At 48.5% G+C, this 27,892-nt stretch overlaps 2 protein-coding genes across 3 annotated transcripts in view; one reads left to right on the top strand and one right to left on the bottom strand.

The window, feature by feature from the left end:
- Positions 1–3,376, bottom strand: part of Tbc1d8 (TBC1 domain family member 8) — a 154,693-nt gene extending 151,317 nt beyond the window's left edge. For both annotated transcript variants that reach the window (XM_078028580.1, XM_078028578.1), the window contains exon 1: positions 3,331–3,376. In XM_078028580.1, the coding sequence (XP_077884706.1) occupies positions 3,331–3,361 (31 nt within the window). In that variant the 5' untranslated portion in view covers positions 3,362–3,376. The remainder of the gene's footprint in view (positions 1–3,330) is intronic.
- A 727-nt stretch (positions 3,377–4,103) lies between these two features.
- On the top strand, positions 4,104–27,632 carry LOC144369270 (uncharacterized). Its single transcript, XM_078028584.1, has 14 exons — positions 4,104–4,256; positions 4,479–4,639; positions 7,429–7,642; positions 15,604–15,791; positions 16,757–16,962; positions 17,199–17,404; positions 18,478–18,592; positions 19,887–20,002; positions 20,168–20,398; positions 21,479–21,593; positions 23,893–23,993; positions 24,160–24,276; positions 25,251–25,365; positions 27,261–27,632. Exons 3-14 carry the CDS (start codon positions 7,601–7,603, stop codon positions 27,464–27,466), a joined length of 1,758 nt encoding a protein of 585 aa, XP_077884710.1. The 5' UTR covers positions 4,104–4,256; positions 4,479–4,639; positions 7,429–7,600; the 3' UTR covers positions 27,467–27,632.
- Positions 27,633–27,892: the final 260 nt, after the last annotated feature.

Below are 27,892 nucleotides of genomic sequence, written 5' to 3' on the forward strand. Positions count from 1 at the left end.
CAAAATATGCAAAAGAAATCAAAACCAAACTCCAGAGCTCACAAATGGACAAATCTCATTGAAGAGTTGCTACACAAATAAGATACAGGACCAAATTAAATATTATGAATAAATCAAAATGGCACAAATTAATAAACACCTCTTTTTAATAATACTGAATATTAATGCCCTCAACTCTCTAATTAAAAGACATAGGCTGCCAAAATGGATTAAAAAATAAGAGCCAACTCTATGTTGTTTGCAAGAAAATCACCTTAGAGGTAAAGACATCTAAAGGCTAAAAGTAAAAAATAAAAATTGATATACCAGTCAAATGGAGCCCCAAACAAGCAGAACTAGCTACTCAAGGAGCCCACAAACAAGCAGGAATACAGATTCTCATATCCAAAAAAAGAGAACTTCAAGCCAAAATTAATTAGAAGAGACAAAAAAAAGTCACATCATACTGATAAAGGGAACAAACCAACAAGAAGATATAACAATAGTAAATATTTATGCTTGAAATGTTGATGCACTTAAACACATAAAGCAGACACTACTCAACTTAAAGAAGGCTTAGACCTCACTACAATACTGGGTGATTTCAACACACCCTGCTTTAATAGATAGGTCGTTCAGAAAGAAAATCAGGAAAGACCCTTCAGACCTAAAAAATTAAATGAAATGGACTTAACAGACATCTACAGAATATTTCATCCAACAATAGCTGAATTCACTTTCTTCTCAGATGCTCATGGAAACGTCTACAAAATCAGGTTACAAAGTAACTCTAGTAAACACAAGAGAATTGATATAATTTCTTGCATCCCATCAGATCATAGTGGGATGAAATTAGAAATCAACACTCCCCCAAAACTACAGAAACTATAAAAACACAGAAGACTGAACAATATACTTTGAATAACAAATGGAAATATTTTTAGAAATTGTAGTATAAAACAGTAATACTGATGCACATTCCAGAGCCTCTAGGACACAGTAAAGGTAGTTCTAAGAGTAAAGTTGATATCTATGAGTGACTACAGTAAAAAATCTGAAGATCAAGGCCTTAGAAAAATGATAACAAACCAATTTTAAAAAACAGTAGAAGTAATTAAAATCAGAGCCCCAAATCAATGAAATAGAAAATTGTAAAAAATCAATGAAATAGTTAGTTCTTTTAACAGATAAGCAAGATAGATTAAAAATCCTTAGCCATATTAAGAGAGAGAGAGAGAGAGAGAGAGAGAGAGAGAGAGAGAGAGAGAGAGAGAGAGAGAGAGAAATATCACAGTTATAAAAGTAGAGATGAAAAAGATGAAATCATGACCGATATCACAGGAATCCAGAGGATCATTAGGGACTATTTTGAAGATTTATACTCCAATGAGTTGGAAACCAAGAAGTAAACATGTTTGTAGACATATGTGACCTGCCGAAAGTGAATCAAGAGGACATAGAAAACCTAACCAGACTAATATCTAGCAATGAGATGGAAATACTAATAAAAGCCTAACAAAGAAAAGCCCAGGTCTAGATGGATTTTCTGTTAAATTCTACCAGGACACATCAAGGAAAGAAAACTATAGGTTTGAACATCTCCACAGCCTTCCTAGAAGAGCCATCACAGGACCCCGAAGAAAAGGGTATCTCTGTCTCTTGTGTGGTTATTTCGTGCAGCCCAGTTCCCCTGGAGTGACCCTGAGTGTTTTAATTGTGAGGAACACGACATTGAATGGATAAACAAATTGTGAGGCATTCATACAATGACTAGTAGGCAGCAATAAAAAAGAACAAATTACTGATAAATGTAACAGCTTGGATGAATCGAAAGGCATTATTCTGAGTGAAAGAACCCGGCTCAAAAGTTTACATGCTGTTTTCCTTTATAAGATGTCGTTCAAAAGTATCATAATGAAGAATAAATCATGTTTGCCAGGGATTAAGCAGGGGACAGGAGTGTGGCTACCATGGCATAGGGTGGAGGAGTTTAGGCAATAACAACTTTCTCAATGTACATTGAAATTCAAAGAATTGTAAGCCAAAAGGAAAGTTCATTTCATGGTAGGTCAACTGAAAAACAAAGGTGAGGAGGACTATAGCTTTCAAAAATGTTAATTTTATAAAAGACCTAGGAAGGCTGTGGAGATGTTCAAATAAAGAAGCCTGAAGAGACATGACTAATGCAATACACAAAACCCACAGTGAAGGGGAAGAAATGACAGAATATCCTATGTATTAATACATAGAAAAATATCCCTGAAGTTTCAGTTCTAACCTTTCTCAAAACCTGATTAGTGCTCTTGATTTCTATTCCTATTATCTTTCATATATATGTATATATATATATATAAATATATATATATATATATATTTAGTTGTAGATGGACACATATCTTTATTTAATTTTTATGTGGTGCTGAGGATCAAACCCAGGGCCTCGAACATGCTGAGTGAGCACTCTTCTGCTGAGCCACAAGCCCAGCCCCCTATTATCTTTTTCCACAGTAATTAATTGATTCAATTAAGTGTCCATGTATACATATAATATGTCCTGTTACATAAAAGGCAATGTATTTGTGGACATAAGACAGGAGAAATTCCTCTTTTCCTTTAAGACACTGAATATTGATGCCAAACCATTTATCCACTCTTCTTTAATACTATTTACTGTCATAAACATATGATAAAATTTTGATATCTCTTAGGAGTTAGTTTTCTAAATAATTGTTTGAGATTATTTTTCTAGCCCCACAGATAAGTGACTTATTGGATGCACCACATAATAGCAAGCCTTATGAACAGTTTTTCAAACTGTCTCACTATTGAGAGATCATTGTTTTCCAACTTGGAAAACTCTTCTTCCCAAAACATTTTGTACATGGAAACAAATAACAGCAAATCCCAATGCTAACTGGCTTACTTACCAAAAGGAATTTATTGACTCACTGATCATAGATGGACCAGGACTGAACCTTCATGCCTCTGTGGTGGCTTGGGCCTACCTTATTTCTCTTAGCAATTTTGTCCTCAGACTGCATTCTACCATAGGGGTAAATGTCTGCCACTGCAATCAGAGCTGCTGTGTTTCTTCAATCATATCCCAAGGGTGGGGGCATTATATCTAAATCAAAACATTAACCAAAGTCTTGAATCTCAGTGACTGTACACCTTAGAGCATGTATTATCCCCAAACCAACCACAGCCAAACACTAGGGGTGCTACACACTGAAGAAGAGAAATAACACACAATATTAGGGAGGGCACCATCATATCTGCAGTGACAACTCTTTCACTTACTTGACACTTCCTTTACGTAATACAATCAGCTACCATCTATTTGATCCATACCTGTGCTGCCTCTTTGCATCCTTTTGGCCATTCCAAACAACAGGGAACTGAATTCTCCTTCTAGGTTACCTTAGTTAACGGGAGTGCATGGGAACAGTAATGGAGGTCAGGGTGACAGCAAACGCTTCAGCAGTTGAGCAGGAAAGCGTCTAGGAGGAAGCACATCAGGGCACAGCCGCCCTGGGGACCCCAAGGCCCATCTCCTGGGCAGCCTGGGCAGCGAGGGTCCTGGGCTTTCTTTTGGTGTGGTTTCTCTTAGGTGCTTAGTCCCAGCACCCCGGGAGAGACTGTTTTCTACCACATCGCTGACTGCACAGGGCCACCACAGGGCAGTGCTACCCTGAGTGTCGTGCCTGCTTGAAGGAAGGTCCCACTTCCAGACCTGAGGCTGGGCCAGACTCACAACATTTGCCCAGGAAAGCCCTCGTCAGCAGCTGCCAGTCCAGGAGGCCCTTGGAGGCGGTCCCTCAAAGCAAGGAGAGTGGCAGGCTCCTTCCCAGGGCCCCTGTCCTCCTGGGCAGCAGTCCCGTCCCCCTGGCTGAGGCCCATTTCGCACGGGAAAGCCCAGCATCCAGGGCCCGTCCACTCGGTCCCACGGCCACGAGGGGCAGCCGCAGGCCTCACTCCTAAGAAGTTGGGGACAGGTGAGGACTCTAGTTAGTTGCTGTCCCACCCTAGCTCATCAGCTGAGGTGACAGCGCAGCTGGCGGGGCGCCAAAGGCCCCGCCCTCAGCACGGAGAGGTTGACGCGGAAGCGAAGTGGGGCCGTCGCCAGGGAGACGGGGGCGGGGCCTGTGCCAGGGCGGGAACTTGGAGCCGGGTCGCGCACAGCTCCGTGTGGGAGGAGCCCGGAAGTAGCGCCCTGGAGGCGGGGCTGCAGGTCCGCGTGTGGTGGGTCCGGCTCCCGGGATCCAGGAGCCGAGAAGGTGAGCTGGCCCAGAGCGGCCGGGGTCTAGACGCCCACACGAGGGTGGGACCCCGAGAGGACTCTGCCGCCGCCCTGGAGCCTCGGTCCCGGGCTGCCTGTCCCCTGGAGCCGTCGGGGCGGTCCCCACAGCGCCCACCGCCCGACCCTGCTGTCCCGGTTCTCACCTGAGGGCTCTCCTGGGCGGAGCTGCTGGTCACAGCGGGTGGGTTTTGATTTGCAGGGTCCTGTTCAGGATGCGGTGGCCTCAGCCGTGTGGCCTGCGCCGTGGACCTCAGAGGAGAAGAGGTGGCCTGACCCGCAGGCCCCCTGGAGAGGGGAGGGCAACGGAGGAGCCCAGGTGACCTGGGGGCAGGAGGCGGTTTAGAAGACAGACCCGCCCAGGTATTTCAGGTCTCACTGACTCTGTGTCCTTTTGTTTTCCTGTCCACCTGTGGATTTTGTTTTAAGTCCTCGCTTTAAAAACCCTCTCCCGTTTCCTTCTGTGTAGGTGACCCATCATTTTAAACCATGTTCCAAGGTCACTTTTTGGTGTATGTGTGGTTCTGGGGATTGAACCCAGGTCCTTGAGCCTGTGAGGCAAGTGACCTACCTGAGCTCCACCCTCAGAGACCCTTGTAATTTCCCCCCCTTGGCCACAAGGTCTAATTGCCAAGGCTGACCTCAAAGGTTCCTCTTCCTCAGCCTCCCTGGTGGCTGGCATGACAGGCATGCACCTGGGACTGTCACGAGCCTGTGATGGGAACTCATGTGCCTCTGTCCAGGGCTGAGAATGGTTCTGCAGAGCTGTGCTCCAGGCTCCCTGCGGGCTGTGGAGGCTTCTGCTGCCCAGCAGCCCTGGTGCCATGGCCAGCGCTCCTCCCAGCCTGGGGCAGGCAGCTGCCCGTTGCTGTAGGCTGACCGTATTTTCTTCTTATAGCACTGGTACATTCACTGGAGTATGTTGGATGGTTTGTCCATTAGGAGTCTAACAGGTCCTCTAGAACCTTCAAATAATTAGTAAAATTCCTAAAGAGTAAGTGAGCATGCACAGAAATTGGGCTAATGGGAAGAATGATTTTGGATGATATTTTCATGGCTTGAATATATTATCCAACATGAAGTTACATTTTATTACTTACAAAATAATAAAATAATGAAGCAATACCATGGACTGAGCCAAAATATATCCTCAGGATCTTAGGCATTCTGTAATAAATGTGCATCATTTGAAGTATAGAGTTGATCATCTCTGGGTAATGAAATGGAAGTAAAGGTATCAAAGCCAATGATCATCTGTTTCCAATTTTCTGTGATTTGCTTCAAGTGGTAAAGTGGTGATATTTATTAATAATGGATCAAGTAGGTTCATCATTGTTTTAGAGAACAATTAGATGCCTTTACACTTTAGGCTACATGGGCACATTTGAGAACGGTTCCAGCCATTCTCTCATCCTTTGGATCATTCCCCTCCTATGTCCTGTGAGATATTTTCTATGTGAGGCTTTAAGAAGAAGAAGAAGAGAATATTCTGTAAAGAAAACCTTATGATCTGTGCATTATAAAATTGAATGGGTTCATTCAGAAATCAGAATTTCTATTGAAAGCTATTTGCATGAGCCAAATAAAACCTATTTCTAGGTGTCCTGGTGAAGACAAGGTTTTATCTTTATATGTCTCATTGTTTCTGCCTTGCGACCAGCTCGAGCTTCATGAAAGAAGGTTCAGTTCATAAGAAATTGTTAGTGAGTTTTAAATTAAAGAGACAAGACTCTCATTACCTTTCACAGCTCCGAGACGGCTTCTCCTAGCTCCCACTTCTAGCCACCTAATGTGGTGGCAAGGTTTACACAAGAGACTAGGGAGAGAGGGAGAGCATGCAGGGAGTGAGCTTTTATTGGGGAATAAAAAATTCAAGGGAAAATCCCATCCAGTGAAGGTTAAGGGGGGCAGCATCCCAAGGTCAAGGACAACGATTGGGTCTTCAGGTCAGTGGCCAGGCATGCCTCTGCATGGACAATCCCTCGGACCTGGGAAAGGGTGGGGAATGGCTCTGACACAACTGTGTTTGAGCGCCTCTCACCCAGCCAGGGAGGTAAGTCAAATCACGTGCGAGGATGGCCTCCCACAATTGTCTAGTTTTTTTTTTTCTTGTTGTTGTTGTTGTTAAAATGAAATTCATAAGTTGGTAGACCATTTTTTTCAGATGTGTAACTAGATACCATTTAAATTACCCACCTTTAAATGGTAGACATTTTGTACATGAACACTGCCTGTCTGCACTTTTTTAACAACCAGTCTGGGCTCAGGAGCCCAAATACCATTGTTAGCTGGAACATGTTCTTCAGGTTGGCCTATTTGCCAGTATCCCCTGAGGTCATCTGTTCAATGAGCTTCGTTACTCCTGCTCCCTCACTGGCTTTCATTGAAACCACATACTGTCTATGAATCAGAGACACCAATCCCACAACATTGTGTTCTTTGAGTATCCAAAGTCCCACTTTTCACTTCACCATGCCTGACATAGGCAGTAATATTTATCAGCAAATGTGAGGTTTTCAAAGATCCAATTCTATGTGCTCCTTTCTCAGAGAGCATTAGGCAGGGCTATAGCATACATAAATATTAAGTAAAGGCCATAGTTTTAAAATGTCATCCATTGAATAGTTGACACATGTCTGAGATACTTTTTATTTTGGAGGAGGTATTTTTTAATAGGGAATTCCAACAGCTACGTAATAGTGAAATGAGAAATCTTGCATCCATTTTATTCTTTGTTTCTTATGATTTTTACCAGTAAGGATAAGATACTTCCTTGTTCCAATGCAGATGTTGCCCACTTCTGTAAATGGATGTGGGGTGTCACCTGCTACTTGCATGTCTGCATGTTGTGCTTGACACTAATATCATACTTGGTAGGTGGCAGAAAGTCAATACTGAAGTTAAGGTCTTGTAGCAGCAGAGATGAAGATCCTTGGTGTGCCACCTTCTGCAATCCATGCTGCTCTGTTTGAGTCCTTTAATGACTTCCTGGTGATGAGCATCATGGTCTCCTGGTCTTTGAGAATAGCCAAGCATTGCTCTGTGAATGTGGAAGATGGGCATGTGGAAGGCTCCAGGCAGGATGGATCATTGAACATGTACTCTAATCCATATGCCTCTTTAATGACCTGTTTTTCTTCTTGGGTTTTAAGGGAGACAGTGCCCTCAGACACTTCTGTGCAGCTAGGAATGCAGGCTTCTGCTTCACCTTGAAGGAAGCATTAATGAATCATTTCCAGAAGACATGAGAAGAGAGAAGTGAGCCTCTGGTATCATGCAGGTTCCTTGCATTGCCCATGGGCTAGAAGAGAGAAGAGTTGCTTCATGAGATTTGATCCCCTTTTTCCTGAAGAGTTTCACACAGAGGTGAGTCCCCAGCATGTTTAGACACCATTTCAGACCCCTTTGTTGACGGAAATGAATCACACCCCTTGATGATGTGGAAGAGCTAAAGATGTGTTTGCTATGAATTTTCTATTTCATTTCTCAGGGCCTGAGTCAAGCCAGCCATTGTGCTGTCAGCGCATGAGCTGCTGGTCAAATGTGAGGAAGTGGTCTTGCTTTATGAAAATACCACCCTGATTCAGTGAGCCAGAGGCAGCCTGCAGTCCCTGTTTTCCTGTAAAGGCAGATTGCTGTGGATGGCCTCTGGTCTCGTCATGCAGCCCTGCTCAGAGTAGGGGATTGAGGGTCCAGGCAGATCCCTAGTTCCTTTGGACCTTTATTGCCATTGGGCCACCCCAGGATCCTTGGACTCTACCTGGTCTTCTGCTTTGGGTCAGGGGATGTGAGGTTTGGAATCCCCCTCTGTGGCAGGATCCCAGCCCCCCCAGCCACTTGAGGGCAGGCACAGCCTTCCCTAATTGTGTTAGAGTTGGAGACTTCTCCCACCCATCCTCATCCATGCTCATCCCACATTTTGTAGCTTGACACCTGAGGACCTTTATTCATTGACTTAGTGGTTAGTGATGATGGTTACTAAGACTAAGTGACTCTTTCAAGTCACATCACGTGCATGGTAGGGCTAGAGCATGGATCTTCCTAATTGATTTCATGGGACTCTCTCATGGAAACTGTGACTGCTTCCTAAACACACACTCTACATTTGGAGTGTCAAAATTGTTGGCACTGCCTCCTTGGCAAGTGTATCTTGTCTTCTATGTGGGAATTTCACAAATATTTTCCTTTGGTGTGTGGAGGTCACGCAGAAGGGATTTCATTTGAAATAGCCCAAACAAGAAATACCAGTTGTCTTTTTCGCACTTGGATGAATGTAGTGAACATCCCTTTCTGTGTGCTTGCATGAATTACTCCTTTGAATTTGTTGAAGAATGGTTGGCTGGGGAGCAAGGTAACGAGAGATGGATATCAATGGTTGTCAAGTATTCTTAAGTGAAGAATGTATTGAGGATGTCAAGGCTTTTCTAGCCAGTTCCTATGGCTCAGTCAGGGATCAGTCAGAGGATTGTGTCTGGTAGACTCTTTGGAACAGATGTCAAAGTGGCCTTGTCTTACCCTCTCCAGGACTGAATGCTGAGCTTGAGTGGGAGCTTCTTGTCATTTCAAGCATTTCCATGAGTCTGTCCTCTGTTCTCTTGTATCCAAGTGGTTTCTAACAGGAAAGCAAAACAAAAATTGAAAGTATGGTGATTGATTATTTATACCAATGTTATTTCAATCAATTTTGTATAATACGAAATTAACTTCCTGCTATTAAGATTTCATATGTGAGGAAATAATGAAAATATTGGGGTTAGGGGATGAGAATATGCAAATCAAACATTTTTGAGCACCAAGACCCGTTTTTTGTTTTTGTTTTTGTTTTTTTAACTTAAATAATAAAGTGCCAGAGGACCACACCTGCCATTCAGCCTCAACAACCTCCAGGTCCAGCCTCCAGGTGGCCCATTTCACCAGGGTTGTGGGACCACACTGTCCTGGGATGAGAGAGCAGTACCCACGGATGTTGTCATCTCACAGAGTAGATATTGCCAGAGACAGTAGGGAGCTAGTGGCACATGAGGAAGGGAAGAGCTCTCAGGATGGGAAGAGGGGGCCGCTTCGAGACTCATTGGGCATGGCACGAGGCTGCTGGGTGTGGTGTTGGCCTGGGCCCACTGAGTGGGGCAGATCTGTGGTCTGTGTCCCTGTACCCTCCTCTGTAGCCTATGTTGGCAGCAGATCAGGGAATTGGGATCAGAAGTGCTCCCAGTAACACAGGCACCAGCCCCCAGAGTATGTGCCTAGCTGTTTCCCCACCTGGCCTGACTTGGTGCTTGTCTTGCCTTAGGGCTGAGACCCTACAGTCTCTGATGAGGGTGTCTGCGGTCCAGATCCAACCTGCATGGCCAACATGCTCAGACCTTCAGCTGGGTCCTAGGCTGCTGCAACCAAACCCTGTTAACTAGGTGGCTGACAACAGAGGAAGTGTCTTCTGTTGAGCTCCAGAGGCTCAACACAGTAGGTGTTGGGCTGTCCCAGTGCCCTAACCCCTCCCAGGTTTCAAGGGGACTGTCCCCCCAACTCTTCCAGCCCTTCCCACTCTCCTACTGCTGCCCACGATCTGTGGTTCCCATATGGGCATCCCCTCCTGATTCCATCCTCACTTAGACTGTATCCCCAAGTCTCCCTGGTCTCTGGGTCCAGACTCTCCTGTTCCTATAAGAATATCAGATATTGGATTTGGTCCCAGTTGAAGCTGTGTTCCATCATGTGAGCTCTCAGCTTCATCCTGTGCAAAGACTCTTTTTCCACACAAGTTCGCACGACTTTTGGCTGGCTAAGAATTTTCAGGGGACACTTTTCTAATGAGTACACTTTCCTTCCTTCAGATCTCCCCTAGTGAGCATTCCTCGCACCCTTGTCCTAGTTCCTTTATGGCAGGTTCCCTCCTTATGGCTGAGAGGACCTAGTGACCCCTGGATTCACACATTCTCCTTAATCACCAACACACTGCAGAATTCTCCATGGGACTGCGGTGTTTTGCATTGGAACCCACCCCCTGACCTCTAAAAGTGGTCTAGACAATTGGGTTGGCTTCCTCCCTCCTGAACCTCTTTGATGTCCTTTAAAGTAAGTTATTCTTTTGGATTCCTTCCACAGTAGGCAAGTCCTTGGATCCCCTGGTAGAAAGTCTTCCAGCCTGAAGGTCAGATGTGTCCAGATGTTGAATTGAAGGATATCAGCTCCTAGAAGCCCTCATCCTGGCTGCAGTGTTTCCTCCCCTCAATGCAAAGCAAGAAAGTGCAGTTGGCCCTGCACCCATTCTTCTGCATCCATGATCCCCACCAGCTGGAAATCCAAACTATTAGGAAAGCAGTTGTGTCTCTCTGGACTGATACTTCTCTCCTCATTGTTTCCTGGATCTTACAGTGTTACAGAGAATGACACTGCCCTTTCATTGTATTAGGTGTCAGAAGTCATCTAGAGATAATGGAAGTGCTACAGGAAGAAGATATGCAGCATTTAGATGCAAATAATCGGGCACTTTTGTAAGAGACTTGAGCCTGTGTAGACTGGTGTTTTGGGCTGACTTTGAACAAATCTCCCTTGGATTTCTTGTAACATTTCTGGTTTCTGGGCTTGGGAGTGTTCAGGACTTGTGTGTGAGTCAGCCTCATGGGGATGTGATGGGGGGCAGTCGGAGCTGTTGTGCAGAACCTCAGTGATGGCTTGTAAGGCCACCTGCAACACTGCAAGCAGCAGATGAGAAGGGAGCCCTCTCCCCATGTGTTCAGCTTAACTCTTGTCTTATCCAAAATCATGACTTGTGAAATGTTGCAGAAATGGACTCATGCCAAAAGATGGGATGTTCTGGGGAGCATGGGCTGTCATTCTATTCTGTCTCTGCATTATGATGTGTTAGTGGGTGGGAACTTGAAGACGTGCTTGGGCCATGGATTCTCCTTCCCTGGGAAAGGGTTTCTCAAATCAGCCCTTGTCCCTCTTTCACCTGCTTCCCCAGGAGGACACAACAAGAACGTTCTTACAAGTTGGCCCCCGGTCTTGGTCTTCCAGCCTCCCAAGTTTGAGAAATAAAATCTGTGCTATGAATTACTCAGTGTCTTGTATTCTGCCATCACAACACAAACTATGCTAAGATAAGTCAATCAGCAGTCTCCCAAGTGTTTACATTGTGGTAATTGACACCAAACATCCGTTTTGTAATTAAACCATTTTGGAGGACACAGTTGAGTGGCATTAAGCATGTTCATGTTGGTGTATAGGCGTCACCACCATGCATCTCCAGAACTCACGTGGACATACTCTTGCCATCAATGCTGAATTAGAGTGCCCTTGAGGCCCAGGAAAAGAACATTGTATTTACTTTTTATGAACCTGATAATTGAGAATCTGAGATAAGTGAAATCCTACAAAATTTGCCTTTCTCTGGACACGATCATTTTCAAGAAATGCAGATCACCCTCACTCATGGGCATACCAGGTCCACTTCTAACTCTGCGAGTGTTTCAATTGCACTCTCAGTGACAGTGGTGACTGTGTGCACATGAGCTGTATGTCCAGCTCAGATCTCAGCATCTAGGGTCTTTGGTTCCACGCAGCCTATAGGTTGCCTGCTCCTCCAGATCTCTGCAGGCCAGTGGCACGAAGGCCCTTGGCCTGGTGGTTTCTTTAGGTGAGTGCAATACGTGTCCACAGTGTCGTGGGTCATGATGGACTATAAATAGAAGCAATGCCTGGATACTCCTGGGATCTCAGTAGGCTCAGACTGTGTGCTGAGAATTGTTGTGACCTCCTAATTAATGGGCCCCCAGAATCCCAGAGAAAAGGGCAAATCCAGAGCCAGTTGAACCTCAGTGTCTCTGAGAGAACTTTTGGGGTGGGGGGCCTGGATACATTGATGTGATGACTCTGATGCAGAGTCACGTGCTTCCAATCCAGGTAGAGGTGCTCAGGAGCAGCCTGGGCTGGCACGTGGGTTCCCCACCTCCACACCTGTGGAACATCTTGGGGCTCTGAGAAGCACAGCAGCCTGACCACGTGAGGGCATCTGCTGTCTCTGCATACAGTGAGCTGGGTTTTCGTCACATCTCTCAACAATTCCACATAACACCAGCTCTGAACCCAGAGTCCTGGGCACTTAGTTGAGGCTCCATCAGCTCCCACCTCTCTACCTGACAGAGCCCTTCTGGCTCCCTCTGTACTCATTACATTGAAGATGAAAACCTGGAGGGTGGGACTTCCCGTCATCCAGAAGTTCCCAAACACATTCCACTGTGGCATTTGTTCCTGGAACCCAAATGGTTGGGGGGCCACAAGCACCCTGGCATCCATGTGTGGGAACCATGGTAGTATAATCAAGAAACAGGAAGGAGAGGGGTTGGACTGATCAGTACAGATGGCAGGGCCTAGTACAGAGTGGAATGGAGAGTTCTCACCCGGGGTGATTGTTGTGATGTGCACAAATGCTCTGCTGGTGCTGGGGTGCCCGCATGGTTTCTGGGGTCTTGAAAGGCTACAGATGCCCACAGAGTGTTCTCAGATGCACAGTGGGAGGCCCGTTGCAATATGTACATGTGGAAGAAGTAGGAGACCTCCTTAGTGTGGAGGTGCCATCTAGAAGGCAGCCTCACTTCTCTGAAAAAGTTGATTGGAAAAAAAGGGTACGGACCTGTGCCCAAAGTACCATATATGCTCCTGGAAGTTGGTGGTGGAAATAGTTCTCCATCCATTCATCACTCCCTCACTCACTAATGTCCTTGTGTCCTTGAGAAAGGCTCTCCCTTTCCTGGTTTTCCTGAATAGAAATCCTCTTGCCTCTTGGGTGAATAGGGTTATGGGTTGTGCAGAGGGTGGTGGTTCATGAGCATCTTAGAGACTGTCGTTTATGGAGCCTAATGATCCCAACTGGGGAATGAGGCCAGGGTCCTAACTGTGGTTAATGTGAGGACACCATGGATTCAGAGAGGGAAAGAAGGACAAGGGAAACTCAGATGTCCCTTCATGGCCCCTGGAGTTAGAGGACTTACCCCTTTGCACCTGGGATCAGGAGACCGCATTTCCTCGAAGACACGCACACTCAGACGTTAATCTTGAGTGTGGATTCCTTTTTGGGGTCTAGGGCTATTGTTAGCCACCAGGAATGACAGTGCTCTCCATGCTGAGTGGAGCCATTTTTGCCAGGAAAGAGCCCGTGGTCACGCCTTGTGCAAAGCATCCCACGCCAGGGGCTCCCATCCCTACATTCCTGTCCTGAAAGGAAGCCACTCAGAGGCAAGGTGGGTCCAACCACCTCCCATGTGTTCACTCAGCACTGTGTTAACAGTCCTGATGGGATTGGACATGGCTCAGAATGTCACCCTCATGAGCTCTACCCTGCCACAGCTGCAGTTCTGCAGTGGGAGAAACTCAAAACCTCAAAACACATGCACATGAAAGAAAAGAGCAAGAGCCAGAGCCCAAACAGGCCAGGTGTGGCAACGACAGCTGGAGTGCTTAGGTTGGGACTCAGAATTATGTCAGTGGGGTGGCATTGCTGCTGACACCAGCATGATAACAGAGAGCCAGCCCTGCTCATTTTGCGGAGCAGTGTGTTGGGGAAGGCAGAAGAAATTGAGAGGCAGGATTGAGTTTGGCCCTAGAAGGAGGTTGGGTAAAAGGCCAGTGTGAGTTGGAGGGCCTGGGCAGATAGAGAGAGGCCAGGGCACACCCCAAAGCCTGGAGACTGCACTTGATGTCCAGGGTTGTGAAACACCACCTCCCCTCTTACTCACAACTGAGAGCAAGGGGCATTGATGAGTTCAGTTTGTGTGCGGCTGCATCCAAGGTGGCTCGGCTAGGCACCTCTGTTTCCTTGACTCAGGAGGCTGGGAGTCCAGGCTCCACTGAGGCTCAGCTGGGAGGATTGGACTCTGAGTTTATGCCTGTGTTCCTGGTAGGATCCATGTTGGCTGAGCCTCAGTGTTTTTGCAATGAGAGGATGGGTGACTGTCATGTCTTTATCACAGGACACACTTACTAAATGGATTTGTTTGCTCTGAGGAGGAAAGAGAGAGGGGGGAGTGGTGCTGGAGACAGGGATGCAGACAGGGTTCATGGACTTGGCATAACTCAGTCTTGGAGGTGATATCCCATCACCTGTACCCACTTCAATTCCCATGAATCCAGAGGCTGAGCCCCCTTGAGGTGAGGGGTGAACCGGTTCTGGGCAGCAGGATGCTGTGGTACCTCGGAGTCTCTGTGAGACCCCAACACTAGACACACTTGGCCCTTTTGAAATCTTAGGAGAAGCCTTGGGAAGTTGTATGGCAGAGGGGAGCAGCCTCTGCATCTCAGTCCCCTCCAACTTGCCATGGCGTAGAGAGGGAACTGCAGCCACGATGGGACGGACATTGGCCACGTCCCTGTGTGGGACACAGGCCTGATTGAGTTGGGGTGCATTCTTTGTCTCTGCCCTTCTTGTGATTGTCCCATCTCTACATTTGTGCTTTAGCCACCTGTGAGTCCCATCTCTGGTTTCAGAGAGAATAGAGGGTGTTATGGGCCAATAGACACAATAAACCCTAGAGATTAGATGCTACCCTACTTTCCAGAAAAGACTGGGCACACCATGAGTTGCACAATGATGGGACCAGGGTCCAAAAGCTGCTGAGAGGGAAGGACTGGTTGTGAATGCATTTTTGAAGGCTTCAAGCTGGAACTCTAGTGGCACCAAGCAGGGCAGATGCTGGTGGGGATGTTTGGGTAGTTGTTGGTGAACACCTGCGCACCTGAGATGTTTAGGCATGGAGGGGAAATCAGCAGCTCATAGGGCTTTTGAAAGTGGTCTTATGTGAAAAGAGGCTCAGGTATGGGCACAGGAAATGACATCATTGCCTTGACAATGGATCAAACAGAACATGGAACCCTGGTATCCAGGCACCCACTTAACTGACCAAGCCATCCGAGCTCATTTGGTTGGAGAAACTGGAGGGAGAAGGATGTTCTCCTGTGGTTGCAAACAATGCCGAGCCTCAGGCTCCCAGGAATCTCAGGGGGGCCAACTAGCCCTTTTGTGGATGCACTGGGTGAGGCTTCATCTTAGATGCCAGAGCCTCTGGCGATTGTCGCAGAGGAGCTCAAGAGTAACAGTGAGTAGCACAGGGCAGGTGAGCCCAGCAGGCCCTCTAGTCTGATCCCTGATGAATGGCCCAGGACTCCTATTCTGACTGTGTGTGTGTGTGTGTGTGTGTGTGTGTGTGTGTGTGTGTGTGTTTGTACTGATGGGAACTGTCCCATTGTGCTTTGACTCTAGTGTATTGGCACAAGTCATTTTTCTGTTTGTCACCATTTCCATTTTGAACCCACCATTCTTGGTCCCAACCCAGGGTGAAAATGATGAGAACACGGAGGAGCCCTTCAAGGTACAGAGCCTTGAACCTTACAGGCAGGACCAGCTTAGGAATGAGCTCCTGCCTGTCATTTGTGGGAGGAACCGACATTTCAGCAGCAACATGGGGTTAATCTCCTGGGATTCCATCCCCACCCAGCAGGTGCTGGATCTCTTGTTCCCAAGGTAAGCACCAGACCACCAAGCCCAAGTGTGTAGCCCCCTCATGCCTGGGTCTTGGGGCTGCCATGTACCTCTCAGGGACCCAAAGGTTTGTGATACCTAATGAGATAGAGGACCACACTCATAGTGGAATGTCAGTCCCAATTGGGACGAGTCCTGGAGGTGCCTGCCACAGCCTTGCAAGGGGAGTGAACTCCCCTCTCAGGCAGAGAAACCATTCTGACTCCAGCTGATCCACAGAGGTCCGTGGAGCAGTCCCCACACACTGGGCACCACAGCTCAATGGTGTGCACTAGGCTCATTCCCAGGTGGACTCAGCAAGGCCAGGTGGCCTTTCTGGTTGATGTTGGCTTCGTGAAGAACGTAGATCTGTGCCAGAGGTGTCTCAAAACTCAGGCCTTGGGAAAAGCACTTTTGGGTTAATAAAGACATGTTAGTTTCCATAGTGGGACAGAGCATCCTAGCTGGGACATAGCTGGACAGGGGCTTTGGACATGGCGGCTCCCACACCCAGAGATATGTGGGAATCAGCAGTTTGGGCTCATTCACTGATGAACATGGAGAAAGCACCCACTGTGTGAAGACACGTTTCCAGTCACGTTTCATAATTCATTGAAAAATAGGGTGCAAATGACTGCCATTTGGTCCCTTTTCATGGGGGTCAGCCTCAAACCGCAGGTGCCATGAGTACATATCCTACATGTGACTGCATCCCTGACTCCATGGGGCATAAGTGCACGTTGTCCTCTTCAGTGACTATGGTGGACCCCTGGACCAACTTCAACATGGAATGGGCTTGGGGTCAAGAGGGTGGGCTCCTGTTTCCAGAATAGGGAACTGCAAGGTGATTTGACTTGGGAAGGCTGAGGAAAGACTGCTCTCCCCAGTGTAGGGTCAGAGGTTTTCTCTGGAGGCCGTGGTGAAGGCAAGGTTAGGGTTTTGCTGACTCCACACCTTCCTCCCCACAGTGCCTCACCTTCCTTTCTGGGGACCTGGGTGAACTTCTACTCCGAGGCTTCCCATCAGCCTCCAGGCTTTCTGAGTCTGAGGCAGCTGCTATCCATGTGGCTCCTGCTGGGAGGCTTGAACCTGGAACACCAAGCACACCACCTCCTGGCCGCAATTGAAGATGGCAAATCAAGCCAGGCAAAGCCTGAGGGCCAGGTGGACTGTGGTGAGTACCTAAGGGTATATGAGGAAAGGTCCGACTCTTGTCCCACTGCAGGTAGTCTGTATGCCTGGTGTTGGGCTGGAAATTAGGACAAGCCTTTGTCCATTCAGGAAGTGACCCCAGTCTGCAAAGAGGTCCTGTGTGGGCTAAGGGCCTGAGTTCTTCCTGGCAGCAGGGGTATTGTCTGTCTGTGGGAAGGTCAGGGCAAGGCAGTCATGTTGGCATCTTTTCTCCTCTAGCTACAAGCTCAGTTCCTGTCATGGCTCCTAAGCCAACCCCAGAGCCAGAGCCTTCTCCCAGGGAAGGGGCAGAGCCGGAGTCCAGGACATCAGGGGTCTCTACTCGGTCCTCCCCACGGCCCCAATATAACAAGCGGATGAGAGGCAGGTGCCTCATTCACGTCTACCTGGAAAAGGAAAGGACAACACAGTATAGGAGCATCCTGGTGAGTCTTCGAGCAGGGGAGTCTCCTGGGAGCCCACAGTGGGGAAGACCGAGTCCACAGCAAACACTTTGGACTAGGCCTGTCTTCTTGAACTGGAGCTTCTGGAAGGTCAGGAAGGAGAGCAGAAAGTGAGCAAGAGAGAGGCGGGAGAGCAGCAGCATGCCAGGTCTGGGTGCGAGTGGGCCTGCGTGTTTTGGGGTGTGCAGGTCAGAAGTGCAGGAGTGAGTGCTGGGTTCAGAGGAGGTCAGAGAAATATCGAGGGTACAGGCCATCCTCTACTGACCTTTGTATTGAGGAGGAGTATATTGAACCGTGGAGGTTAAAGCAGAGGAGTTGGCAGTCATTTTCTTGTGTGTGGGAGGGGATATGTTGCTGGTTGAAGGGAAGGGAGCCATTGTAGAATGATTAGGGTGGGTAGGTGTGGGTCACAGAGAACTGGGGGCCTTGGAGGGGCCCATTAGTGTCCTAGTTTGCATGTATGTGAATAGAGATTTAGCGGCTCTCTCTGCAGAATTTTCCTGGGTGTGGAGTATCCATCATGAGACTCTGGTGTACACATCCAGGGGTGCTATGTTGAACCACTCCACCTGCTGGGTCCGAACCTCCTGACACCCTAGCAAGCACTGACACTCTCGAGCCCAGCAGCTTCCATGCCTATCATTAAAGAGTCCTAGTTTGTGTTGTGCCCTGGCTGTCAGGACCAAAGCAACTAGGGTTTGTGCCTGGTCCACACAAAAATGCAGCTGCATCCCAGACCAGAGCATGGATATGGAAGTGCACTGGACCATTCCTCCCATCTTGATGGGACTAGAGTGTGTCTGTACAAAGTCTTTTGGTCCTTATTCCCTTGTCCCTGTAGGGCATAGCAGGTTGAAGCAAACTCTTGTACCAAGATTGGACTAGAGGCTCATAGGAAGACCCCCACATGATCACATGAAGGCCTCAGGTAGCAGGGTATCAAGATGGTGCCCTTGTGTTGAGAGCTCACTTGTCTCTGATTGTCCTTGAGCACTGTCCTCTGGGTAGCTACTCCCAAATTCCCTCTCTGATGAGCTTTCTCCAACCCTGCTCAGGTGACCTGCCAGGACAGGGCTCCAGTCATCATCCGCAGGGCCTTAGATGCACACTTGCTCCAGCAGCAGGACCCAGAAAACTACGAGCTTCTGCAAATTCTCTCGAACCATCAGAGTAAGTGGAACCATCAGAGGGTAGGGAGCAGTGAGTCACAGTGGGCTCACGATAACTGGGAGCCAAAACACAGTGTGCATTGACTCAGTGCCCAGGATGAGTATGGTAGGACTTGTGCACAAAACAAAGTGTAATGATGGGGCATAAATCTGCAGGTTCTTCATGTTCCCCAGGGGCTGTGGACCTGCCTATCATGTGTTCTTTACTTGGCCTGAGGAGGATTGCAAAGCTATTATCCACAAGTGGCCAAGAAGAGAGGCTTCTTTGTCTTGTGTCAAAGAAGACAGACAACCAGAGGGTGCCTACTTTGGCGGCCTTTCCTGACCTAGTTGAGTACATGAGAAAAGTAGTTCAATGAAGAATCATTTCTGGTTTCCAATCTTTCTATTCATTGCAAACTGAGTCCACTTAGGACCAGAGGCCATTTCTAGAGAGAAGAGTGTGGTAGAATAGAACCCTTCACAGCTTGTAAACTCTTCTTGGAGAGAGAGAGAGAGGGAGAGAAGAAGAAGAAGAAGAAGGAGAATGAGAAGAAGAAGGAGGAGGAGGAGGAGGAGGAGGAGGAGGAGGAGGAGGAGGAGGAGAAAAATGAAAATAAGTTGAAGGAGGAAACCATGAATAAGAAGTTCAAGATGACTTTAAGAAGAAGCATGAGGAGAAGATGAAGAAGAACAAGAACAAGGAGAAACACAAGCCGAACAAGAAGTATAACAATAAATTGATTAAAAATGTGAATGAGAATTATACTCATGAGGAGGAAATGCAGAAGTGGGGAACTCAAAAGAAATATATATCTCTGGATGGCACAGCCCTACTGTGGACATCCTCCACCTACGCTCAACACACCTCCAAACCATACCCCTCCAATTAGTGTAGCCCTGTATGAGTGGATGAATCCACTGGCAAGGTGGAGGCACCCACCATCAAGTGCTTTTCCCCAAACCCACCTGTGATCATTGCTGCAGTGGGGAGAAAACCTTGAACACATGAGTCTTTGGGGACCAATGTAGATACAAATTGTAGCTGTTTGTCTTTGGTGGGTCCAACGTGAACTAAGAGGGTCTGGGGTACAAGGGGCTATTTCCTTGAAAGGTGTTCCTGTAGGGGACCTCCTGTGCATAGAGGGTCCTCAGGGAAGAATCAGTGGGGAGTCTTTGGTGCAACAGTAGCTGGATTCGGGGGCTCTCAGGTCTGTGTGTGAGACCTGAGCTGGCAGAGGCTCTCAGTTGCGGGGGATGTTGGGTAGTGTATTCCTTGAGTGTCACCTACAACGCCTCTGCCCCTGCCTCTCCAGAGCTGAGGATCCCTGCAGATGGAAACGTATATTACGCCCTGGATGGCAGAGTGGATTACAACTTTCTTCTTCGGGAAACAGCTGCCAGCAAGTTGTTTAAAGTCAAGCCAAAGGAGGTAAACAGCCACCTTCTTCAGTCTTTACTCCTGGTGCCACTCCACATCCTCCAAAGGGACAAGAACCTCAGGTTCTGGATGGATGTTGTAGAATGCCCACAGAGCCAATGCCAGGCTGGGTGGGGTGCAGGTGCTGGGCTTTGCTGATGTTGTCATCCCCCACAGTTCTTGGAGCCTTCTGTGGCAGTGGCATCCAGGATCCCAGCAGCTGTGAGCAGAAGCTCTGCGGTGGCTGCAGGACCATTGCCCCTGGCCACCCAAAGCAATGAGTGGTGCATGAGAAAAGTCACCAGTAGCAGCTCCTCACTGCTTCACTCCAGCGAGCAGGTGGAAGACAGCCGCTTTGTCCACGTCCTCCTAGAGGGACAGAGCCTGAGGGAGACAAAGCGCATCCTGGTAAGCAAGACAGCAGGGCTGCCTCCTGGGTGTCCACACAGTGGAAGGCAGGAGACACAGCTAACCCTGGGGCTGTGGTGGGAAATTAAGAAGAGAGAGGTCAGTCTTAAGGGCTTGACCTGAGGGGGGAGAGCCTCAGCATGCCCAGCTGCAGCGGTGAGTGGGCCTGTGTATTGTGGGTTTGGCAGGCCAGAAGTGTAGACGGAAGTGCTGAGGACAGATGAAGGCAGAGATATGTCCAGGGTGCAGGCTGCAGTGCCTAGAACTTGGTATTCTCAATGAGTGAGGTTGGAGCAGAGGAACTGGCAGTGACTTGTCACATGTGTAGGAGGGGGTGTGTTCCTGGTGGCAGGAAAGAGAACCTCCTTAGCATGACTAGGTGTGGAAATGTGGGGTCGGGATCACCTGGGGGGTCATGCCACAGCTTCGGAATGTCAGTCTTTGCATGTATGTAAATACAGAACTAAAGGGGTTCTTGGCAGAATTTCTATGGATGTGCAGTAGACACGCTAATGCTGCAGGTGTCCAGCTGCAGAGGAGACATGTTCAGTGACTGCCAGTGCTGAGTCAAGTACATTAGAACCAGACCCGCACCGAGCTTCCAGAGCCCAGGGCCTCTCCAGGCTATCATGAAGCACTCAAGTGCACACTCTTGTATCTGAGTCTGTTTTGTGTAGTGGCAGTCAGGACCAAAATTTTCAGTGCATCTGCCTCTTCCACCCACAAAGGCAGCCTGCATCCCAGAGCACACTTGGTGCTCAGATCCCTGGCCCATTGCTGTCATCTCAGTGAGATGAGAGTGTGTCTGCGCATAGGCAGTTTGGTCCTTTGACCTGAGTGGAATGTGGCTCCCCAGGGAGAGGGGAGATGGCAGGTTCAGGCAGATATTTGTACCAGGATTGTTCTAGTAGCACGTTACAAGAACACAGGGGGTATATGGAGGACACACTCAGGTAGCAGGATAACAAGATTGTGCCCTTGTATATGTAGCTGAGATTTCTCCTGAATGTTTGACCACAGTCTTCTGGGTAGCTTCTCTAAAAGCCATTCTCTGATGACATTTGTCCCACCCTGATCTAGGTGACGTGTCAGGAGAGGGTGACAAGCCTCATCCGCAGGGCCTTGGACCAAAATTTGTTGCAGCATGAGGATGTGGACAACTTTGAGCTGCTGAGAATGATGTCTCTGCATGACAGTAAGTAGGACAATCAGACAGTGGGGAGACATGATCCACAGTGGGCTCAGGATAACTCACAGCCAAGAGAAAGTGGGCCTTGGCCCTAAAATAGCCAGAGTGTGGTGGGCCTGGTGCAGGAAACCAAGTGCAGTGATGGGCGTGTCCAATGTGGAGGTGTTCAGTGCAGCCCCAGGGGGCTGCTGGACCTCCCTAAACGTGTTCTCCCCTGGACCTGGTCTGGCAATGCAAAGCTAATATCGATGAGGGCAAGGCAGAGAGAGGCTCAATCCATCATCAGTTTGGTTTATGGCTCACTGATAAGGATGCCTTCAAATGAAGAGGAGCAGAGCATGGGTCCTGATTGGATCAGCATTGCTATGGACGGAAGCCGCACAGGTCCCAATCCATGGCCAGGATATGAGAAGTCCTGCCTACTCAAGAATGTCAGGATTGCAGCAACTGGGAACAGCACTCAGTGAAGAGGAAGTCAAGGCCAGGGGACAGCCTGTTTGGGTTCTTTTTGGAACAATTCCAAGTCCTCTGTGCCTGGGTGCCCATCTCCTGAAGATATCAGAATGGCCAGGTTATTATTCCTTCCAGCAACAAAGAAGGGCATCTGAAGAACAGAGGCCACAATGCTGAGCTGTCCACAATGCCAGTGCTCTTTCCTTTCTTGTGAGCCCGACACTCCTAGCCTCCACCATCCCAGCCTGTCCACAGTAGAACCCACCATCTGTCGGGCACTTAAGTGAGTTTTCCCATTTTCACACACCGCCTCATTTGAGTTGGCTCTGTCTCACACATGAGGAAGACTGAGGTGCAAGGAGCTGGGCAAGGGGCAGTGTCTGCGAATCTCAGGGACTTGGGAGGCAGTGCAGGGGGATGGGGATTTCCAAACAGCCTCAGAAACTTAGGGAGACCCTGTACCCAAGTAAAAAGGCTTGGGAATGGTCTCAGTGCTTAAGTGCCTCTGGTTTTATCCCTAGTAAAAAAATAAGCCAGTCAAAAGGAATTACCAAACCGAGAATCTACAAAGGTGATTTCAGAAACAGACTTTCAACCCAAGCATCAGTTGAGAGCAGGCTCCAGACCAGGGGAGGTTTGTGTGTAACAGACGTCAAAAGGGAGGACTACGGGGGGCCTGGAACCCACTAGGTGTGATGGCATCTATGCCTTATGGCAGGAGGGTGGCAGTGATGCTGGCCCTCTCCTAGATTTTGGAAACCTTGTTTTCATTGGGAAAGCTTTATGGAGGTGGAATCTATTTTAGCAATCCTGGTCCAGATGAGGTGCTGACTACCACAGGTAGAAGCCTATCCAGAATGCGGTGTCTGTTATTCAGTCTTTCCTGACTGTGACAATGACAAAGAAAGGAAGTCACTTGTCTTTGGTCTTGGTTTCACTCCTGGCCATTGATTGAGAACTGATTTCATCTTGGACTACTGAACAGAGGCTGCATCTGGGCAGAAGAGTGTGATAGATTTGAACTCCTCAGGATGCCCCACCATTGCCAGAGAAAGAAGGAGAAGGAGGAGGAGGAGAAAGAGACACTCCTGAGTGGGGAGAGGATCACACGATAAAGAGCAGGAGGCAGAAGAAGAAAAAGAAGGAGGTGAACAGAAGGAAGGGTGGAGGGAGATACACAAGAAGAAGAACAAGAAAGAATCATGTAAGAACAGGAAAACGACCCAGAAAGAACTACAAGAAGATGCAGGACCGAAAGAAGATCCAGAAGTAGAACAAGAACCAGAATAAAAGTACCAAGCAGACAGCTCATGATGAGAAACAAGGGGAAGGAGAGTGAACCTAGAAAACAATAGAGTTCTCCAGGGCACCACCCTGTTGAAGTCCTTCCATGTCCATGCCCAACACACCTCTGATGGATACCACCTCTCCGTGTATTCATCCATGAGTGGATTCATCCAGGGCAAGGGGATGAATTCCCCCACCATCCAACGCTTCCCTGAGTGCCCATGTGTGAGCATGGCTGCCCTGGGGAGAAAGGCCTAAGCACAGGAGCCTTTGCCAATCCTGATGCAGAGCCTAGCAGTGTCCCTTTGGCAGATCCAACCTGCACTGAGAAGTTCTGGGCCCAAGGTGCTGTTTCCATTGCCAGGTGCTCTTTTGGTTTAGAATCCTGTACATCATCTTCTCCAGGGAAGAATCACTGAGGGAGTCTTTGGTGGCACTGTAGCTGGATAGGAGGGCTCTCAATTCTGGTGCAGGCTCGCCCTGGCGGAGACTCTCAGGGGTTGTGGGTGTTTTGTGGTATAATCCTTGAGTGCCACCTAACAATTCTCTCCACTTCACTCTTCAGAAATCAAGGTCCCTGACCACTCACTGATGTATCTGTCCATGAATCCACAAATAAAATATTATTTCATCGTGAGGAAACGCCGCAAGGTCAAGGGAAATGAGGTAAACACCTACCTTATTCAAGCTGTACTTGTGCTGCCATTCCACTGCCACCTGGGGAAATAAGAAGCCTGAGCTCCTGGACATATGTGCTAGAAGCCCATAGAGCCAACTGACAGGCTGGGGTGGCTTTCTGTTTCTGGGTTTGCTGATGTTCCATCCCCCACAGTTCTCAGAATCAACCTGCAAGTGCTCCAGGCCGCTTTCCCACAAGCAGGTGGGAGACACCTGCTTAATTCGTGTCCACTTAGAAACACAAAGTCCAAAGATGGCCAAGACTGTTTTGGTAAGCCTGGGAGCAGGGGTGTCCCCTGGTGCTTACACCTGGGTGGGGAGCAGACACTGGTCCAATATCATGGACTACTCATGCCCTCTTGAATTTGGAGCTTCTGGATGATCAGGAGGATAGATGGGAATCAAGAAGAAAGAGGTCAGTGTGAAGGGCTGGAGCTGAGATGAGGGAGAGCAGCAGCTTGTCCACCGCCATGTCTGAGGGAGTCTGTGTGTCAGGTGGCAGCATGCAGTCCAGAAGGGCAGAGGCAGGTATGGGTGACAGATGAGAACAGGCCAGGACCTAGGTTGCAGGTTCCCCTGTATGGGATGCTGGCCTCTATGGAGCAGGACACCAGTATGAGGTTCTGCATGTTCCTTGAACAAGGAGCTGAGAGGGTCTCTCTGCAGAGTCAGTATGGATGTGGAGCAAGCACACTAAATGTCCAGATAACCCAATGACCACCCTTGCCGGAACAGGTGCCCTCCTACACCCCAGCCAGCACTGAGCCTCTGGAGGCCAGGAGTTCTCATGGCTCTCTTTCGTCACTCCTGTGTGTGGTCATGTTCCTGGGTCTGATTTGGGCCCTGGCAATTCAGACCAAAGCCTCTAGGTTTTGTGCCTAGGCCATTCCCAATGCCGCCTGCATCCTCGGGCAGACCTAGGATCTTGGAGGCTATTGTCCCATTCCTCCCAACTTGTGGGATGAGATTGCATCTGTATGCAAGTAGTGGGGTCCTTTCACTTGGAGAGAAGTGCAGCTCCACAAAGAGCAATGGCAGGTCCAGGAAGTCCTATGTACAAGGATTGGGCTAGTAGCCTATGGGAAGAGCCCACACGATGAGCAGGAGGTCAGCCTCAGGTAGTAGGGTCATGGATGTTGCCCTTGTATTTAGAGTGGAGGTGCCTCCAGAATGCCCCTGCCCACTGTCCTTGAGTAGTCACTTCAAGGCCCATTTCCTGAAGGCCTGTCTTCCATTCTGCTTCAGGTGACCTGCCACGATCGGGCTCCTGTCGTCATCCGCAGGGCCCTCGAGCTACACTTGCTTACTCAGGAGAAGCCGGAGGAATATGAGCTGGGCCAAATCATCTCTCACCGTCAGAGTAAGTGGGACAATCAGATGACAGAGAGCAAGGGTCAGGATGTGGACTCAGGTCAACTCTTAGCACCAAAGAGTAGTCTCTGACCCCCAAGAACACTCCAACAGGGTGTGTTGGGCTCGTGCACAAAGCCAACTGCACTTCTGCTGGTGTAAGCTCTCCAGGTGTTTTGGTATACCCCAGTGGCTAGTGCGGCTCCCCACCAGGTGCCCTGCCCAGGACATGAACAGGCATCCAAAGCTGACATCATTGAGGAGTGAGGAGGAAAGCCTCTTTCCAGGAGCAGCATGGTTCTGTGGTCTGAGATAGGAGTGGTTTCAGAGGAACATGGGTATGCATGGGCTAAAGATGGAACTGGCATTTTGTGGATTGAAGCAGTAGGATTGAAAGCCTTCTGTGTGACCAGAAAACCACTGCCTGGGCAGAGCATTGCCAAGATTTTAGCAAGCAGTAACAGGATGAAATTGGGAAGAAAACACAGCCTGGGAGACAGCTTGAATCATCAGTTTTTGCATAAATTCCATGGTCTTCCGCACCTAGTCCACTAGCCAAGGAGTGATCCCAATAGCCAGATTATGATCCCTAACTAGAGTCAGATGAGGGCTTCCTGAGCACTTAGCCACAGAGCTCATCTGATAATAATGTCAGCGCTTTTTCATTGGTTGGTTGGTTGGCTTTTGTGAGCCAAACACCTCAGCAGCCATTATCCCAGCCTATGTACGCTGAAGACCACCATCCCAATGAGTTCTAGGATCACTTGTCTCCTATCTTAACCTTCTGTTAGGTTAGTAGAGTCTATGCAAGAGGAAGTCTGTCTGGGGCCTTGGTAGCCTAAGAAATTCATAGCAGAGATCCCCACATCCAACCCAGAATGGATGGAGAACAGGCTCTAGGTTAGAGGAGGGCGACAGGAAAGAGGTGTTCAGAGGAAGGAGAAGCTGGCTGTTGTATTCCCCCACTCGGGGTCATGGCACCACTGGGCCATACACCATGTCAGAGGGAAGCAGTCCCTTTGCTGGTCTTTGGAATCATTGTTCTCAGGAGGGCAGCATTTGGAATGTGGCCTCCATTCTCAGAAGCCTGGTTCACATGGAAGCAGGCTCCACCAACGCAGAAGCGTGGCTCTAATGTGGTATCCGTGCTGGTCAGCCTGTCCTCACTGTGGCCATACTTGAGAATCCTAGGCCTTTTCTCTGGGTTTCACAACTTTCTCTTTGGTTGTGCACTGAGGCAGTCCATAAAGCTCTAGTGTGTGGCAGTGGAGATCTCCTCAGCCCTTGCCACAAAGGCATAGACTGGGAGAGAGAGAACAAGGCTGGGAGAGAGGGAGAGAGAGAGAAAGACGGAGAGGAGAAGGAGGACCTCTACTTCGAGAATGAGGATTCAGTGGAGCCAACAGGGACAAGGTACTGTTTCCCAGGATGCACTCCTGTTGAGGTCTTCCTCCAAGCATGCTCAACCTTTCTTCCAGTCCCTCCCACCTCCCAGTAGTGTATTCATCTTGAATGAGAATTTCATGTTGAAATCAGAGCACTCACCATCCAATGCTTCCTTCCAAACCCACCTGTGAAGATGGCTCATGTGGGGTCTGAATCTTCGGCACTTTTGTGGGAGATTTCAGATGCAAACCCTAGTGGTGTGCTTTGGCAGACGCAAGAGGACCTGGGATGTTTTGGAGTCCAAAGCCTTTGGTAGGAACAGACATTAGGTCTGTTGAAGTGCTCTGCCTAGTTCTTCCTCAGGGAGGACTGTGGAGGCTGTCTTGTTGGTATTGGTGCTGAATTGGAGAGCTCTCAGGTGTGTGGATCAGTTCGTTTCTGGCACAGGCTCTCAGATGTTGGGGTGTCCCAGGGAGCACCTCCTGAGCCACCTTATTTTGTACACCCCTCTCTCCCCAGAGCTGAGGATTCCAGCGCAGGCCAACGTATTTTACGCAAAGAACCCTCACACAAAACCCAACTTCGTGCTGAGGAAAAGGAGCCTCTCCCAAAAGAATAATGAGTGGATCCAGCCTCAACCTCCCTCTCGTCCTGCAAAGAAGGCTCCAGCCCTCCTGAGGATGCTTGCAAAACCATTCTGCTGCTGTGTGCCTGGGCGGGGCTGAGGCAGCCCAGGAATATTTACATTGATTACTATTGGCTTCAAAGTTTGAATCTATAGTTTGCCATTGTCTTTGACCTTGTTTAGTAACACAGTTGTTACTCTATCCTGTATTTGTTGTTTCCATTAATATATTATTATTTTAAAATATATATGTTTTTGTTACCTGATCTACTGTGATGATTTGTTACCTGAACTACTGTGATGGTTTTTGATCAAAATTGTGCATTTGATGATAATGAATGCCATGCATTTAGGAACCTGTAGACTCTAGACAATGAATGAATGTCTACTGTTGCATGGACTGGTCTGCAGAGTCCTGTAGCATTTGAGCTTGTGTGAGGGCTTCGTAGGGCTTGCAAAAAGTCCAGGTCAGATGGTCCTGCATGAAGCTTAGCTCCTAGTGGTCTCCTCCACAGCATAAGGGCCA

The sequence above is a fragment of the Ictidomys tridecemlineatus genome, chromosome 12 (assembly GCF_052094955.1).
Source record: "Ictidomys tridecemlineatus isolate mIctTri1 chromosome 12, mIctTri1.hap1, whole genome shotgun sequence".
NCBI lineage: Eukaryota > Metazoa > Chordata > Mammalia > Rodentia > Sciuridae > Ictidomys > Ictidomys tridecemlineatus.